This window comes from Scophthalmus maximus, chromosome 2, assembly GCF_022379125.1.
Source record: "Scophthalmus maximus strain ysfricsl-2021 chromosome 2, ASM2237912v1, whole genome shotgun sequence".
Lineage (NCBI taxonomy): Eukaryota > Metazoa > Chordata > Actinopteri > Pleuronectiformes > Scophthalmidae > Scophthalmus > Scophthalmus maximus.
In genome coordinates, this window is record NC_061516.1 from 22,592,502 (window position 1) to 22,607,006 (window position 14,505).

The 14,505-nt window shown below is 38.6% G+C and overlaps 2 protein-coding genes across 7 annotated transcripts; both read left to right on the plus strand.

Annotated features, from left to right (window-relative positions):
* Positions 1 to 40: 40 nt before the first annotated feature.
* On the plus strand, positions 41 to 9,069 carry LOC118301609 (serine protease FAM111A-like). 6 transcript variants are annotated; one of them, XM_035627231.2, is made up of 5 exons: positions 41 to 473; positions 1,165 to 1,223; positions 1,389 to 1,454; positions 1,804 to 3,658; positions 8,528 to 9,069. In XM_035627231.2, the coding sequence occupies exons 2-4, from the start codon at positions 1,185 to 1,187 to the stop codon at positions 3,652 to 3,654; spliced, it is 1,956 nt and encodes a 651-aa protein (XP_035483124.2). In that variant the 5' UTR covers positions 41 to 473; positions 1,165 to 1,184; the 3' UTR covers positions 3,655 to 3,658; positions 8,528 to 9,069. The 6 variants fall into 6 exon arrangements, with proteins under 6 accessions (XP_035483124.2, XP_047183814.1, XP_047183809.1 ...); XM_047327853.1 differs by lacking the exon at positions 1,804 to 3,658 and adding an exon at positions 6,673 to 8,526 and having other exon boundaries at positions 279 to 473; positions 8,558 to 9,069; XM_047327858.1 differs by lacking the exon at positions 1,165 to 1,223 and having other exon boundaries at positions 42 to 473.
* Positions 9,070 to 9,693: 624 nt separating this feature from the next.
* On the plus strand, positions 9,694 to 13,589 carry LOC118300509 (calcitonin gene-related peptide-receptor component protein). The gene is made up of 6 exons (XM_035624959.2): positions 9,694 to 10,013; positions 10,636 to 10,672; positions 10,795 to 10,893; positions 11,026 to 11,120; positions 11,212 to 11,269; positions 12,402 to 13,589. The coding sequence occupies exons 1-6, from the start codon at positions 10,006 to 10,008 to the stop codon at positions 12,546 to 12,548; spliced, it is 444 nt and encodes a 147-aa protein (XP_035480852.1). The 5' UTR covers positions 9,694 to 10,005; the 3' UTR covers positions 12,549 to 13,589.
* Positions 13,590 to 14,505: the final 916 nt, after the last annotated feature.

Genomic DNA, 14,505 nt, shown 5'->3' on the forward strand with positions numbered 1-14,505 from the left:
AAAGAGTAAACACTACGCCGAAAGAGTAAACACTACGCTGAAAGAGTAAACACTACGCCGAAAGAGTAAACACTACGCCATCAACGTGGCTGTTTTACGACCGGCCTCCTTCAAAGAAGAGGCGTAAGCTGCGAGAACCATGTGATGCAGACCACTACCTTTCCGGTAGATGTTGATGGCGTAGTGTTATCTCGTTCGGCGTTGTTTTTTATTTCGGCGTTGTGTATTTTCTTTCGGTGTTGTGTTTGCACATATATATATATTGGGGGGGGGGTCATTGAGAGACGCCAACGTAGTTGGCGGTAACGATCAACCGGAAGTAGACGAAGTAGAAGTGGGAGGTCCCGTACGGAAAAAAAAGGCGGCAAGACTGTTGCATTTAAAATGCGCGGGATACCTGCGCTGCTTCACATTCACACGGAGCTGTAGTCGTTGGAGTGTTGGAGATCCACCACTACATTACAGGATAAATCGTGAGTGTCTATCTTGGTTAAGTTTTGACAATGTTTTTCACGCTTAGAAAATATGTTTAAACCGGTTGGTACCAGCTAAAATAAAAGTGTCACAGACTAACTGTGGTTCATTAACCAAAGTCTTGTAGCCGAATGTTCTCGAAACCGATGTTTGAGGTCGACATGTTTTCACGCACTTGTTAATATGCAGCCATATCAGAGAAAATATAATTCTCCCCTAAAACACATGTATTCACCAAGCATCAAGTGGTGCTTTGATTTACGAGCTGAACGATAACTTTATAACCAATACTTATTCCATGGGTTGGAACACAAATGCCAGATACAATTATACCATGTTTTTATTTTCAACCCATACAGGAAGTCCAAAAGATAGCTAGCCTTGTTATGACAAAAATCTATTTTTAAGTGTGATTGCCATGCAGACCATAGACGTGATAGGGTGTTGTGCCAAATTTTGTAATTATGCAATCACCTTTTCTATTTTAACATCTAAAAATACTTTTGTTTCATTTGATTCTGTTTTGTAAGTCCCTCGTATTAATTTATGAATGTGATCATTTGCTTACATTTGGTATAAGCTTTGTCTTGTGCACCATTAAAAATGGTTACTTTTAAGTTATTGAAACTAATCACATGTCTTTTCCTTTACCCTTCTCTGTCACATCTTCTCTGAATAACTAAAATTCAGCTGGAAACCTCTGGTTAAAAATGGAACAGAAGTTGGAACAAATTGACAAAACTGTTGAGGTACAGATTTTCTCCTGTGTAATGAAAAGTACACTCAAGTCATACTAGTTTAATCAAAGATGTAATAATGAATTACAGAGTTTCTGGTTTTGACCATTTCATCCAGCTCCATCCCTTACAAACAGGAAAAAAACAAAAGCCTAAGCATGTGTCTCTTTCCTACAGATGGAAAAAATGGAGAACCCGAATGTGGAGATCAGTCAATCGAGTAATTCACCACTCGTTGCAATGGTTTGTCATATTTCATTTTAGCCAGAATAAACTATAGATTATTTAATTGAGAGTTGCTTCTCTCTCTCTCTCTCTCTCTCTCTCTCTCTCTCTCTCTCTCTCTCTCTATATATATATATATATATATATATATATATATATATATATATATATATATATATATATATATATATATATATACAGTAATTGTTAACATTTCTTGTTTCATGATTGGGGGAAAATTATTTGGTATGTTTGTTTATATCTCACTTCAACCGTCTTTTGTGGTGAGACTAGTGGTGTTGCTTTTAACAAAATAAAATATATTTTAATGTGAGTGAATTAAATAAGAGTTTTTCCTCATTCTCAGGTAGAGGAGCCACACCCAACCCATTCTTTTGTGTGGTGCTTTCAAGGCAAGTTCACGTCTTTTACCTGCGACAAAGCAAGAACTGTTGAGGACTCGCTGAAACGAAGTCCACGATTTGGAGGAATTGCAAAAAAGTACAAGGACAAAGAGCTTGTTGTTCTAAGAGATGGTAAAGCTATCAGTTCACACTTTCCATGCAGCTTAATTAAAGATGAGCGTTTAACTGTCAAGTATGTCAAAGCTGTAGACAAGACAAATCAACCTGGTCGTGGCTCTGGTCCTCCCTGCAGAAAGGGGTCCCCTGATGATCTTGTGATGTTTCATGTGTTGACAAAGGGTGGAAAAGATATAGTGCAAATCATGAGAAACCCAGAACTAAGGAAAGTCGTTCAGGAAATGACTGTTTATGCATACAAAGGTGAGAAGGTGAAGCAAGCTCTTAGACGAGATGGGCGTTTTCTGAATATTGTTTTCAAAAAGAACTGTGGGCTCTCTCACATAGTTACTGAAGTTGACAGCGAAATGTCCGATCTGGTCGACCATCTTGATGGTGCTACTTACAAAATCATACTGCTCAACAAGTGTTTACCAGAAAGCCAGCAGAGCAGTCTTGAGGATGATAACAAAATATCAAATGTGTCTAAGGGGTTTGACCACGATGAGAACCAGAATGCTTCACAGCAGCCGACCACAACCGTGTCAGTGAATGACGCCCCGGAGAGGAAAACAAAACCAGCACCAGAATTATTTTTCCTTGATATGCCTGAATCAGAAAAACTGCAGCGTAAATTGTTTTTGCAGTTTAAACATTTGATGAAAGGAAAGGAATCTGTTGCTAGGCTTTCTAGTATCCAGAATCGCTTACGTGTTGATTATGGAAAAAGTGCTGAGACATGCAGGGAAGTGAGAACAATGAAGAAACTGATGGGTCTTAGTGACAGTGTTTGCCAAGTCAGAGTAAATGGGAGCCCACTCGGAAGTGGCTTCCTCCTCTTTGGCAATTTTGTCCTCACAAATGGCCATGTAGTCGAAGACTTAAATAAAGAGAATATAGGGCTGTACGTTCACAAGCTCACTGTCCATTTCTCTTTTGAAAGTCTAGACCAGGTGGAGACAGGACAAGAGTTTGTAGTAGAAGAGGTTGCTGGCTCTGAATATTGTTCTGAGCAAATGCATGACTGGGCTTTGTTGAGGCTCCGTGCTAATCTGAAACTGCCTGATTGTCTGTTGACACAGTTTGGATACTGTCCACAAAGCAATGGAGTTTGCATTATTGGGCATCCTGATGGTGGAATGAAAAAAATAGATCCATGCTTCATCATTCCGCCTGATAAACGCATCCAGGCTGTTGAGAAGGATTTCTATAAAAATAAAGGGCACGTTCAGTTGGTTACTCCTCAATTCTTTGAGGGTGTGGCAGAAAGCGTCCAACGTCATGCCCAAGTTGTAATGTACAACACGTGTTTTTATTCTGGGTCATCTGGCTCCCCTGTCTTTGATGATCAGTGCAGAGTTGTTGCAATGCATTCAGCGGGATACAAGTACCCCGGTGCAAGGGGTGAAACGCGGAGTGTCATAGAGTTTGGCTATCGTTTGTCCGACATTATGGAACGCATCATTATCCAACTGGTAGAAAGACGGAGGTGGGACGTGTTGAAGGCTTACCTCGCTTGCAGTTTTGAACACCAACAAAACGTGATGATCAATGTGAGGAAACTGGTCCAGAGCAGAAACATCACTGCGTTTACAGATGTGATCAGTGGATCAGAGGCCAGGAATGACGAGAGCTTAAAGAAGTTCTTTGCGTTCTTCTCTCAGACAGAGGATCCTGCCCCGATGGACACTGAGTAAAGAGGCTGTGGTCTCTGTTTTCATAGGAAGGCATTAGTTAAGCAGTATTGTGGACAGATACAAAACTTTGTTTAAAAAAGTAATCATTATCACATTTTGGATTAACGAAGCAGGGATTTTTCTGTCATTTTCAGCAAGTCATGTTGAAGTCTAAATACTATTTGTTGAAGCTGTATTTTGTTTAATTTGTGAAACAAACATCTTTTTTTAAATCAATATGAGCGACAAAGACCCATTGTCTGAGTCTAATTTCTTCCATTTTACATTTGGTATTTCGACTTTTAAGATAATGATTCAACTTTTTGTTATTGCCCGTATTACATCTGCAGTGCTTTGTCACACTATATCAATTGTGTTGGTTACTGTTTTGGAAAGGCCTCTTGACCTGATAATTGTAATGCCAAAGGGTCTTATGTGGTTGAAACTGGGGCATGTGTGTGTATATTTTTAACTAAGAATTTTTATTAAGAGATAATGTAGACTATGGTTCAATAAATAAATGTTTCATATATGGGTTTGGTTCTCATTTTTTTATCTTTTACCTTATGAACTTTACACGTGTATAAATGAGAGGAAGTGAAATGACAGAATTTGTCACCATTTAACATTTACTGCACTTTCAGTGACAAGTGATTCCTGATAGTGAAACTAAACAGTTATGTTTTTAAGTTATTATGCAGTACAGGTACAAAATGCCAAATATTTTATGCTTATGTATACTAGGTTTGAATGAAAACGTTTTCCTTTTCAGCATTTTAACTGTCTAGAAACAGAACTGACTTTTTACTCCTCTTGAAAATTAAAAATAGTTGTGTGACATCCGTTCATTAGTCGAGCAGGGATCTGTGTAGTAGATAAATTAATAAGGGCGGCACCATGTCTTAATTTCATCTACTGTATTTATTAAGTGTTTTATCCTCCAGGAAGGTTCTTTGAAATGCCAACAAAGGCCACAACCAGTAATTCAACATTGATTTTAATTTGGTGTATAATGAGATTGTACTCCTGTTCCTGGTTTGTGCTTTTCTCCACTGACACGAATTGAACATTAGGTGGCGATATTTTGTGCTTTAATCTTTTATTTGGATCTTAATCAGTCTCTACAGAGATGTTATGAGTTCCCCGTTGGCCCCATTAAAGAATAAACGACATTTTCAACTATTAAAAGTAGGCACCTCAGACCAACCGGAACTGGACTGGAGTGATGGACTGATTTTGCCGATTTAAAAAACAGAGTGAACAGACAATAGGTCAAAATCAGTCGGATAAAGGTGAAGCATTGAAGAAAAGGGGCCAAGAGCAAAGTTTTATTTTTTTCAGGGGAAAAGAAAAGAATAAGACATATATATAAGTATCAGATGTATATATTGCTTATATATTATTGCATTTATTAAAACAATTTATTTTTTATTTTACAGCAGCTGGAAGTCTTTGGTTGTTTTTCTAAGACAATGGAAATAAAGTTATATTCTATTATACTCTAGTTTTGTAGAATAATAAGAAAAAAAGTACATATGTATATATTATAATTATTGATATATATATATACATATACATATATAATTCTTTTCTGATTATTATTATTATTCCTATATATATATATATATATATATATATATATGAGAGAGGTCAACATAGGGGGCGGTATTTCACATTAACGCTGACAATAAACCGGAAGTAGACGAAGTAGAAGTGGGAGGTCCCATCCGGGAAAAAAAAGGCGGCAAGACTGTTGCCTTTAAAATGCGCGGGATACCTGCGCTGCTTTCACATTCACACGGAGCTGTAGTCGTTGGAGTGTTGGAGATCCACCACTACATTACAGGATAAATCGTGAGTGTCTATCTTGGTTAAGTTTTGACAATGTTTTTTCACGCTTAGAAAATATGTTTAAACCGGGTGGTACCAGCTAAAATAAAAGTGTCACAGACTAACTGTGGTTCATTAACCGAAGTCTTGTAGCAGAATGTTCTCGAAACCGATGTTTGAGGTCGACATGTTTTCACGCACTTGTTAATATGCAGCCATATCAGAGAAAATATACTTCCCCCCCCGAAAACACATGTATTCACCAAGCATCAAGTGGTGCTTTGATTTACGAGCTGAACGATAACTTTATAACCAATACTTATTCCATGGGTTGGAACACAAATGCCAGATACAATTATACCATGTTTTTATTTTCAACCCATACAGGAAGTCCAAAAGATAGCTAGCCTTGTTATGACAAAAATCTATTTTTAAGTGTGATTGCCATGCAGACCATAGACGTGATAGGGCGTTGTGCCAAATTTTGTAATTATGCAATCACCTTTTCTATTTTAACATCTAAAAATACTTTTGTTTCATTTGATTCTGTTTTGTAAGTCCCTCGTATTAATTTATGAATGTGAGCATTTGCTTACATTTGGTATAAGCTTTGTCTTGTGCACCATTAAAAATGGTTACTTTTAAGTTATTGAAACTAATCACATGTCTTTTCCTTTACCCTTCTCTGTCACATCTTCTCTGAATAACTAAAATTCAGCTGGAAACCTCTGGTTAAAAATGGAACAGAAGTTGGAACAAATTGACAAAACTGTTGAGGTACAGATTTTCTCCTGTGTAATGAAAAGTACACTCAAGTCATATTAGTTTAATCAAAGATGTAATAATGAATTACAGAGTTTCTGGTTTTGACCATTTCATCCAGCTCTATCTCTTACAAACATGAAAAAAACAAAAGCCTAAACATGTGTCTCTTTCCTACAGATTAAAATGGAGAACCCGAATGTGGAGATTAGTCAATCCAGTAATTCACCACTCGTTGCAAAGGTTTGTCATATTTCATATCCTTGTTAGCAAATAAAAACTGTAGATGAATACATTGAAATTTGCTTCTATAATGCTCTACTTCAATATTGGGAAAAAAATATTTGGTATGTTTGGATATATTTTCCTCTCACTTTAACCAAGTTTGATGTTGATTTTAACAGAATAAAATAATTTATTATTAGAGATTTTTTTTCTCATTCTCAGGAAGAGGAGCCACACCCAACCCATTCTTTTGAGTGGTGCTTTCAAGGCGAGGTCACGTCTTTTACCTGCAACAAAGCAAGAACTGTTGAGGACTCGCTGAAACAAAGTCCACGATTTAGAGGAATTGTAAAAAAGAACAAGGACAAAGAGCTTGTTGTTCTAAGAGATGGTAAAGCTATCAGTTCACACTTTCCATGCAGCTTAATTAAAGATGAGTGTTTAATTGTAAAGTATGTCAAAGCTGTAGACAAGACAAAGCAACCTGGCCGTGGCTCTGGTCCTCCCTGCAGAAAGGGGTCCCCTGATGATCTTGTGACGTTTCATGTGTTGACAAAGGGTGGTAAAGATATAGTGAAAATGATGAGAAACCCAGAACTAAGAAAATTCGTTGACACAATGACTGTTTATGCATACAAAGGTGAGAAGGTGAAGCAAGCTCTTAGACGAGATGGGCGTTTTCTGGATGTTGTTTTTAAAAAGAACTGTGGTCTCTCTCACATAGTTACTGAAGGAAACACAGAAATGTCCAATCTGGTCGACCATCTTGATGGTACAACTTACAAAATCATACTGCTCAACAGGTGTTTACCAGAAAGCCAGCAGAGCAGTCTTGAGGATGATAACATAATATCAAATGCGTCTCAGGGGTTTGACCACGATGATAACCAGAATGCTTCACAGCAGCCGACCACAACCGTGTCAGTGAATGACACCCCGGAGAGGAAAACAAAACCAGCACCAGAATTATTTTTCCGTGAAATGCCTGAATCAGAAAAGCTAAAGCATAATTTGTCTTCGCAGTTTAAACATTTGATGAAAGGAAAGGAATCTGTTGCTAGGCTTTCTCGTATCCAGAAACTCTTGCGTGTTGAGTATGGAAAAAATTACAAGAAATGCAAGGAAGTGAAAACAATGAAGAAACTGATGGGTCTTAGTGACAGTGTTTGCCAAGTCAGAGTAAATGGGAGCCCACTCGGAAGTGGCTTCCTCCTCTTTGACAATTTTGTCCTCACAAATGGCCATGTAGTCGAAGACTTAAATAAAGAGAATATAGGGCTGTACGTTCACAAGCTCACTGTCCATTTCTCTTTTGAAAGTCTAGACCAGGTGGAGACAGGACAAGATTTCGTAGTAGAAGAGGTTGCTGGCTCTGAATATTGTTCTGAGCAAATGCATGACTGGGCTTTGTTGAGGCTCCGTGCTAATCTGAAACTGCCTGATTGTCTGTTGACACAGTTTGGATTCTGTCCACAAAGCAATGGAATTTGCATTATTGGGCATCCTGATGGTGGAACGAAAAATATAGATACATGCTTTGTCATTCCGCCTGATAAACGCATCCAGACTGTTGAGAAGGATTTCTTTAAAAATAAAGGGCAAGTTCAGTTGGTTACTCAACAATTCTTTGAGGGTGTGGCAGAAAGCGTTCAACGTTACGGCCAAGTTCTAACTTACAACTCGTGTTTTTATTCTGGGTCATCTGGCTCCCCTGTCTTTGATGATCAGTGCAGAGTTGTTGCAATGCATTCAGCGGGATACAAGTACCCCGGTGCAAGGGGTGAAACGCGGAGTGTCATAGAGTTTGGCTATCGTTTGTCCGACATTATGGAACGCATCATTATCCAACTGGTAGAAAGACGGAGGTGGGACGTGTTGAAGGCTTACCTCGCTTGCAGTTTTGAACACCAACAAAACGTGATGATCAATGTGAGGAAACTGGTCCAGAGCAGAAACATCACTGCGTTTACAGATGTGATCAGTGGATCAGAGGCCAGGAATGACGAGAGCTTAAAGAAGTTCTTTGCGTTCTTCTCTCAGACAGAGGATCCTGCCCCGATGGACACTGAGTAAAGAGTACACAGGCCGTTACAATACTAACAGCAAAGGCTGTGGTCTCTGTTTTCATAGGAAGGCATTAGTTTAGAAGTATTGGTGGACAGATACAAAACTTTGTTTTAAAAAGTAACCATTATCACTTTTTGGATTAACGAAGCAGGGATTTTTCTGTCATTTTCAGCAAGTCATGTTGAAGTCTAAATACTATTTGTTGAAGCTGTATTTTGTTTAATTTGTGAAACAAACATCTTTTTTTGTAATCAATATGAGTGACAAAGACCCATTGTCTGAGTCTAATTTCTTCCATTTTACATTTGGTATTTCGACTTTTAAGATAATGATTCAACTTTTTGTTATTACCCGTATTACATCTGCAGTGCTTTGTCACACTATATCAATTGTGTTGGTTACTGTTTTGGAAAGGCCTCTTGACCTGATAATTGTAATGCCAAAGGGTCTTATTTGGTTGAAACTGGGACATGTGTGTATATTTTTAACTAAGAATTTTTATTAAGAGATAATGATGGACTGTGGTTCAATAAATAAATGTTTCATATATGGGTTTGGCTCTCGTTTTTTCATCTTTTACTTTATCAACTTTACACGTGTATAAATGAGAGGAAGTGAAATGACAGAATTTGTCACCATTTAACATTTACTGCACTTTCAGTGACAAGTGATTCCTGATAGTGAAACTAAACAGTTATGTTTTTAAGTTATTATGCAGTACAGGTACAAAATGCCAAATATTTTATGCTTATGTATAGTAGGTTTGAATGAAAACGTTTTCCTTTTCAGCATTTTAACTGTCTAGAAACAGAACTGACTTTTTACTCCTCTTGAAAATTAAAAATAGTTGTGTGACATCCGTTCATTAGTCGAGCAGGGATCAGTGTAGTAGTTAAATGAATAAGGGCGGCACCATGTCTTGATTAAGTGTTTCACCATGCAGGAAGGTTCTTTGAAATGTTAACAAAGGTCACAACCAGTAATTCAACATTTAATTTAATATGGTGTATAGTGAGATTGTACTCCTGTTCCTGGTTTGTGCTTTTCTCCGATGACACGAATTGAACATTAGGTGGCGATATTTTGTGCTTTAATCTTTTATTTGGATCTTAATCAGTCTCTACAGAGATGTTATGAGTTCCCCGTTGGCCACATTAAAGAATAAACATTTTCAACTATTAAAAGCAGGCACCTCAGACCAACCGGAACTGGACTGGAGTGATGGACTGATTTTGCCGATTAAAAAACAAAGTGAACAGACAAAAGGTCAAAATCAGTCGGATAAAGGTGAATATTGAAGAAAAGGGGCCAAGAGCAAAGTTTTATTTTTTTCAGGGGAAAAGAAAAGAAGAAGACAGAGATGAGAAGAAGAAATGTTCCGCTGGTTTATGGATTTAAACCGTTGCGGTAGCGGAACTTTTGACTCGGGAATCAGTTTCCACACGGGCGCTATTTGTACAAGCAACCAAAAGCGACCGGCTTGGCAAAATGGAAGTGTAAGGTTTTTATTTATTGAATTATAATCCATATTTCTGTACAGCGGGTTTATTTATCGGCAGCTCTCTAGTATTTAATATACAGACAACCATTATGATCAAAGGTAAAACAGCTACGACTTGTGGGACTCGAGAGTTTAGTGACACATCCGGTGTCAAGTTTTTCTCTGATAACGTTCAAATAGTTTAAAAAACTAAACGAGACAGTACAAATTGCTGAAGACGAATAAGCTCACTGGCTGGGCATTAATACACTTCATTAACTTTTCTTGAGATACGGCATGGGGGATATTACTTTATAAGTAACTACAGGCTGACAACAATTTAAATTAAAAAGCAGGAAATAAATTGAGCATTTTCAACTGTTGATCGTTAAAGTTACTTACGAAGAATATACTTGTGTATTTGACATAAAAAAATGTATTAGCTTATAGTTTTGAATTTTGGATTGAATTAGTGTTTATGTTTAAGGAAATGGGTTTTAATTTGAGTTTTTACTGTCATTTTCCCACCTCATTGACTAACTTGTCGAATCTATAAGAACCAAAAGGAGGCATGTTTGTTTTTTATTCCAACCTGAGTACTTGTTTACATCACATGCATTTGTTTTCTTTACTTTTAGGAAAAATGCTAATGCTGCTATGCTCAGTAACTACGAGGTAAGTTCCTCTGCGCCGTCTCACTAATGTTTGACATTAGAGACATTTTTGCGCTGACGAGTCACAAGATGAAAAGGCTTTGAAGACTCACTTCAGATTTGTCTCGTCTCTGTGTTTCTCAGGTGTTCAAACTCCTGACAGACCTGAAGGAACAAAGGAAGGAGAGCGGGAAGAGCAAGAACAGCTCCCGGCAGCAGAACCTAAACACCATCATGTATGAGGTCGGCTCACAATCCTCTCCTTCGGTTCACTGAGCTTTAACCTGCTCTGTGTCCCTGTCGAGTCACATTTGCGCTTAAAATGAAGGAGAGAAAAAAAATCCTCCTCACAGTCTCTTCTGCTTTTCCACACAGACACTCAAATACCTGTCGAACACGCCCTGCAGCAGACAGAGTCCAGAGGTGGTCAAAGAGTTCCTCACCACCATGATGCCTCACAAACTCACCAAGTCAGTAAGATCTGATAACATTTTAAGATATACTTTAGTGTGTATACTGTGTACACGCCGATGATTTTTTCCCCCCCTCTACTGTCATCAGGGCTGAGAAGTTGCAGCTACTGAACCACCGGCCACAGACGGCAGTGGAAATTCAGCTAGTGAGTGTTTTACTTCACTGTCATCAATTACTGTCATTACACGTTATACCTTACCTCTCTTTATCCCTTGTTCACTTACTATTATACATTTCCGTGATTGTTTCATCCAGTCATTGCAGTTTAATTGTGTAATTATCCAGAGTGTCTCACATAAAGGTTTAATGTGTCACATTTCCCCTTTAGATTTTTTTAAATGTGCCACAGACAATGTAGGGAAGTACTGAGAAATTACTAGTAAACAGTAAGTTTTGCGTTACTGATTAAAACAAGTTTAATAGGAGAAACATGTAGAATAACACCAGCCTCTTCCTTGTAAGACTCTGTTATAAATGTATCTAGTTTCAACTCCAGAGGCAAAGGTGTGTGGAGCCATTTTTTCAATGCACTTTTGTGTAAATGGCTCCATTGATTCCATTTCAGTAGGTGACTCATAGTTGAACTTGTCCCTTATTGATTGATTGATTGATTGATCATGGAGATGCGACTCACCATTGAAGATTACATACAAATATCCTTCTCTCGAGTCATATAGCTTCGTACAGTATGTGTCAAACCACAGTGAAAGGCAATGAAATGTAACAGAACAAGCGAGTAAAGAGGAAAATAAAGTCAGTTAAATTTGAAGCAATTTTTCAGGAGTTACACAGCAACATTATCAGTCATTTTTAGTTGAATTTGTGTCCAGTAATTTTATCTAAAATTCTAATACTGACACTCTTTCAGCTCGGTTTTGGTCTAGAGAGATATTTAGCTGCTCTAGCTGCCGCTAACACTCAGATACATTCATCACCTAGTTTTTTAACTGCTGTTTGGTGCTGAGCAGGTAGTGTACAGGAAGTCTTTCTTGCTGAAAGAAAACACTGCTTTCTTGCTGAAAACACACAATGAGAGCAGTGACAGTGAACTAAAACAACAAAGTGGTGGACCAGAGAGCTAAATAATAAAGCTCCATGAAGCAAAAGGAGAGCGGTAGATCCAGGCGATGATTCTCTGACACCTCTCACATTTTTATTTAATAGGTTATTACAATACAAATATGAATTATGGCCGCTTAAATTACTTTTCAAGAATGTGCACACTTGGTATTAGCAGACACTGATGGGAGTGGTTTTGATCTTCCGCGTGTGTCCAGATGGTAGAAGAGAGCGAAGAGCGTTTGTCGGAGGAGCAGATCGAGGAGCTCATCCAGACAGTGGCAAACAACTTACCCGGTGACCCTGAGCAGGAAAACGCAGCGCCAGCAGAAGCAGAGATGGAGGAAGGCGGCGAACAGTCGTGACAGGCCGGAAATGAGCCACAGGTGGGGAACTGGAGCGAAGGTCAAAATGATTATTTCAGAACTGGACTCGTCGCTTTGCATCACTGCTTGAACTGGAGCAACATGCTGACGGGGGAGATGCACAATGGCTCCCCACTGGGCTTAAAGCCCCTGATTGTCAGTAAAATGCCTCATTAAATGATTCACTTGTAGGTGAATCGTTGCATGAATTACATTTATGTGTGTATGTACAGCTGGATTCAGCTGTTTTTGTAGTTTCATAAGTACAGGTTTTTGGAAAGTGAGTCACACTTGGGACTTGTTTTGCATCTGACTCGTCTAGTTTGTTATTTCACATCAGATAATATTCATGCAGAGACTGTCTGCTGTTGACCTGTTATCCTTTTAGGTTTCTGACTTAATGTTAGTTGCTGGTTTTCTATGTCAGGATTTTTCGCTGCTTGATGATTTCCAAAGCTGTAATATATCTCAGTCATGCAATTAAATTTGCATCGGTCAAACTGTGTTATTAGAGTGGCAGCGTAATAACAACGAGAGCAGACAGTTGTGACCAAGATGTGATGGCTGTCTCCTATTCATGGTCTGAAATCGTATATCTGTTTTTTTTTAAAAAACATGCTGACCAATTTTATTTAAAAAAGAAACTGCAGATGTTTTCTGAATGTTGATGTGCTGAATAACCTTTAAAGTCGGCAGTTTGGGTTCTCATGTGGTTGCAGAATGACAGACTGAAGTAACTGTTGCTACACATTGGGACCATAAACTAAAACTCACTGGATAGTGGTGTCACCGTAGGCTACAGAAAGCATTTCTTTTCTCTGTGTGCGATACAGTAGGTCAGTGAATGCAACACTAAGGTACAAACAACATGAACACAACACGTTGGTCACTGTTTGCTGTGAATTTGAGTTATTTTAGGAGCTTGTCTCAGGTCTGTTGTAGTCATTTAGTTCACACTGACTATTTTCCACAGTCATGGGTTTCTGTAACCACACTGTGTATAAAACTGAAGACTAATAAATTAACCCACAAACTCATCAACTGCAGGCTCCGGATCCTCTTGTGTTTTCTGTACTGGCATGTTGTGAAGTAGCAGAGGGAAGGATGTGCTTGTTAGACTCGGGTAGCGCTCTGTTCAGGGTTTCCTGTTAATGCATTACATCAATTTCCTGTTCTTTCTTACTACCTTGTCAGGGAAAGATACAGAGGCAAAGTGAACATCATGGACAGTGATGTTGCACCATCACATCTAAGAGCCCCGGGGGGAAATTCAGAGTGGTGTTGCAGCTTGTCTAACCTACTCTGTAGATCGGCATTACGTTGAGACCCAGAGAAACCACAGCAGTCTTAAAAATTTGAATGGCATTGCTGTTGACTTCTAACATTTTTATTTTAAAATTATTTGATCAGGTCCGGATCACTATTTGCAGACATTTGCTTTTTTACATACAGCCCAGTCCAGAAAAGTTTGGGAAAATTTCCGTTTCTGAAAGCGGCTAGGGTAAGACCGGTCCGAATTGAGGGGAGGATGAACGCATCCATATTCACAGAGGTCTTCGAAGAAAACCTGCTCTAGTCGGCATACGACCGGGAACTGCGGTTGATGATGGTGACCTGAAGGAAACAGCCGAGACGACGAGACGAGTCTCTGCCTGTCTTTGAGTGACTCGGCCAAAGCCCAAATTTAAACTCGGCAGGACATTTGTGCAGAGCATGAGGGCCCTGAATGTAGAAGTTTACAGATGCTTCCCAAACTAATCTGGCTGAGCTTGAGAGGGTCTGCCAAGGAGAATGGGATAAACTGCTCAAAGCTTGTAGAGATCTTCCCAAGAAGTAATGTAACGGCTGCCAAATGGGGCTTCTACAAATGACTTGAACTAAGGGTCTGATTACTTTTGTGAATTAAAGATTTCAGGATTTTTTTTATACATTTGTGAAAAGATTCTACTAACCTCTT

Excerpts from the sequence above, each read along its gene's own strand:
- LOC118301609 (XM_035627231.2), top strand. The coding sequence starts at position 1,185 with ATGGAACAGAAGTTGGAACAAATTGACAAAACTGTTGAG. Across the intron at positions 1,224-1,388 it reads AAATTGACAAAACTGTTGAG|ATGGAAAAAATGGAGAACCC; the intron begins GTACAGATTTTC and ends TCTTTCCTACAG. Across the intron at positions 1,455-1,803 it reads ATTCACCACTCGTTGCAATG|GTAGAGGAGCCACACCCAAC; the intron begins GTTTGTCATATT and ends CCTCATTCTCAG.
- LOC118300509 (XM_035624959.2), top strand. Across the intron at positions 10,894-11,025 it reads TAAACACCATCATGTATGAG|ACACTCAAATACCTGTCGAA; the intron begins GTCGGCTCACAA and ends TTTTCCACACAG. Across the intron at positions 11,270-12,401 it reads CGGCAGTGGAAATTCAGCTA|ATGGTAGAAGAGAGCGAAGA; the intron begins GTGAGTGTTTTA and ends GCGTGTGTCCAG.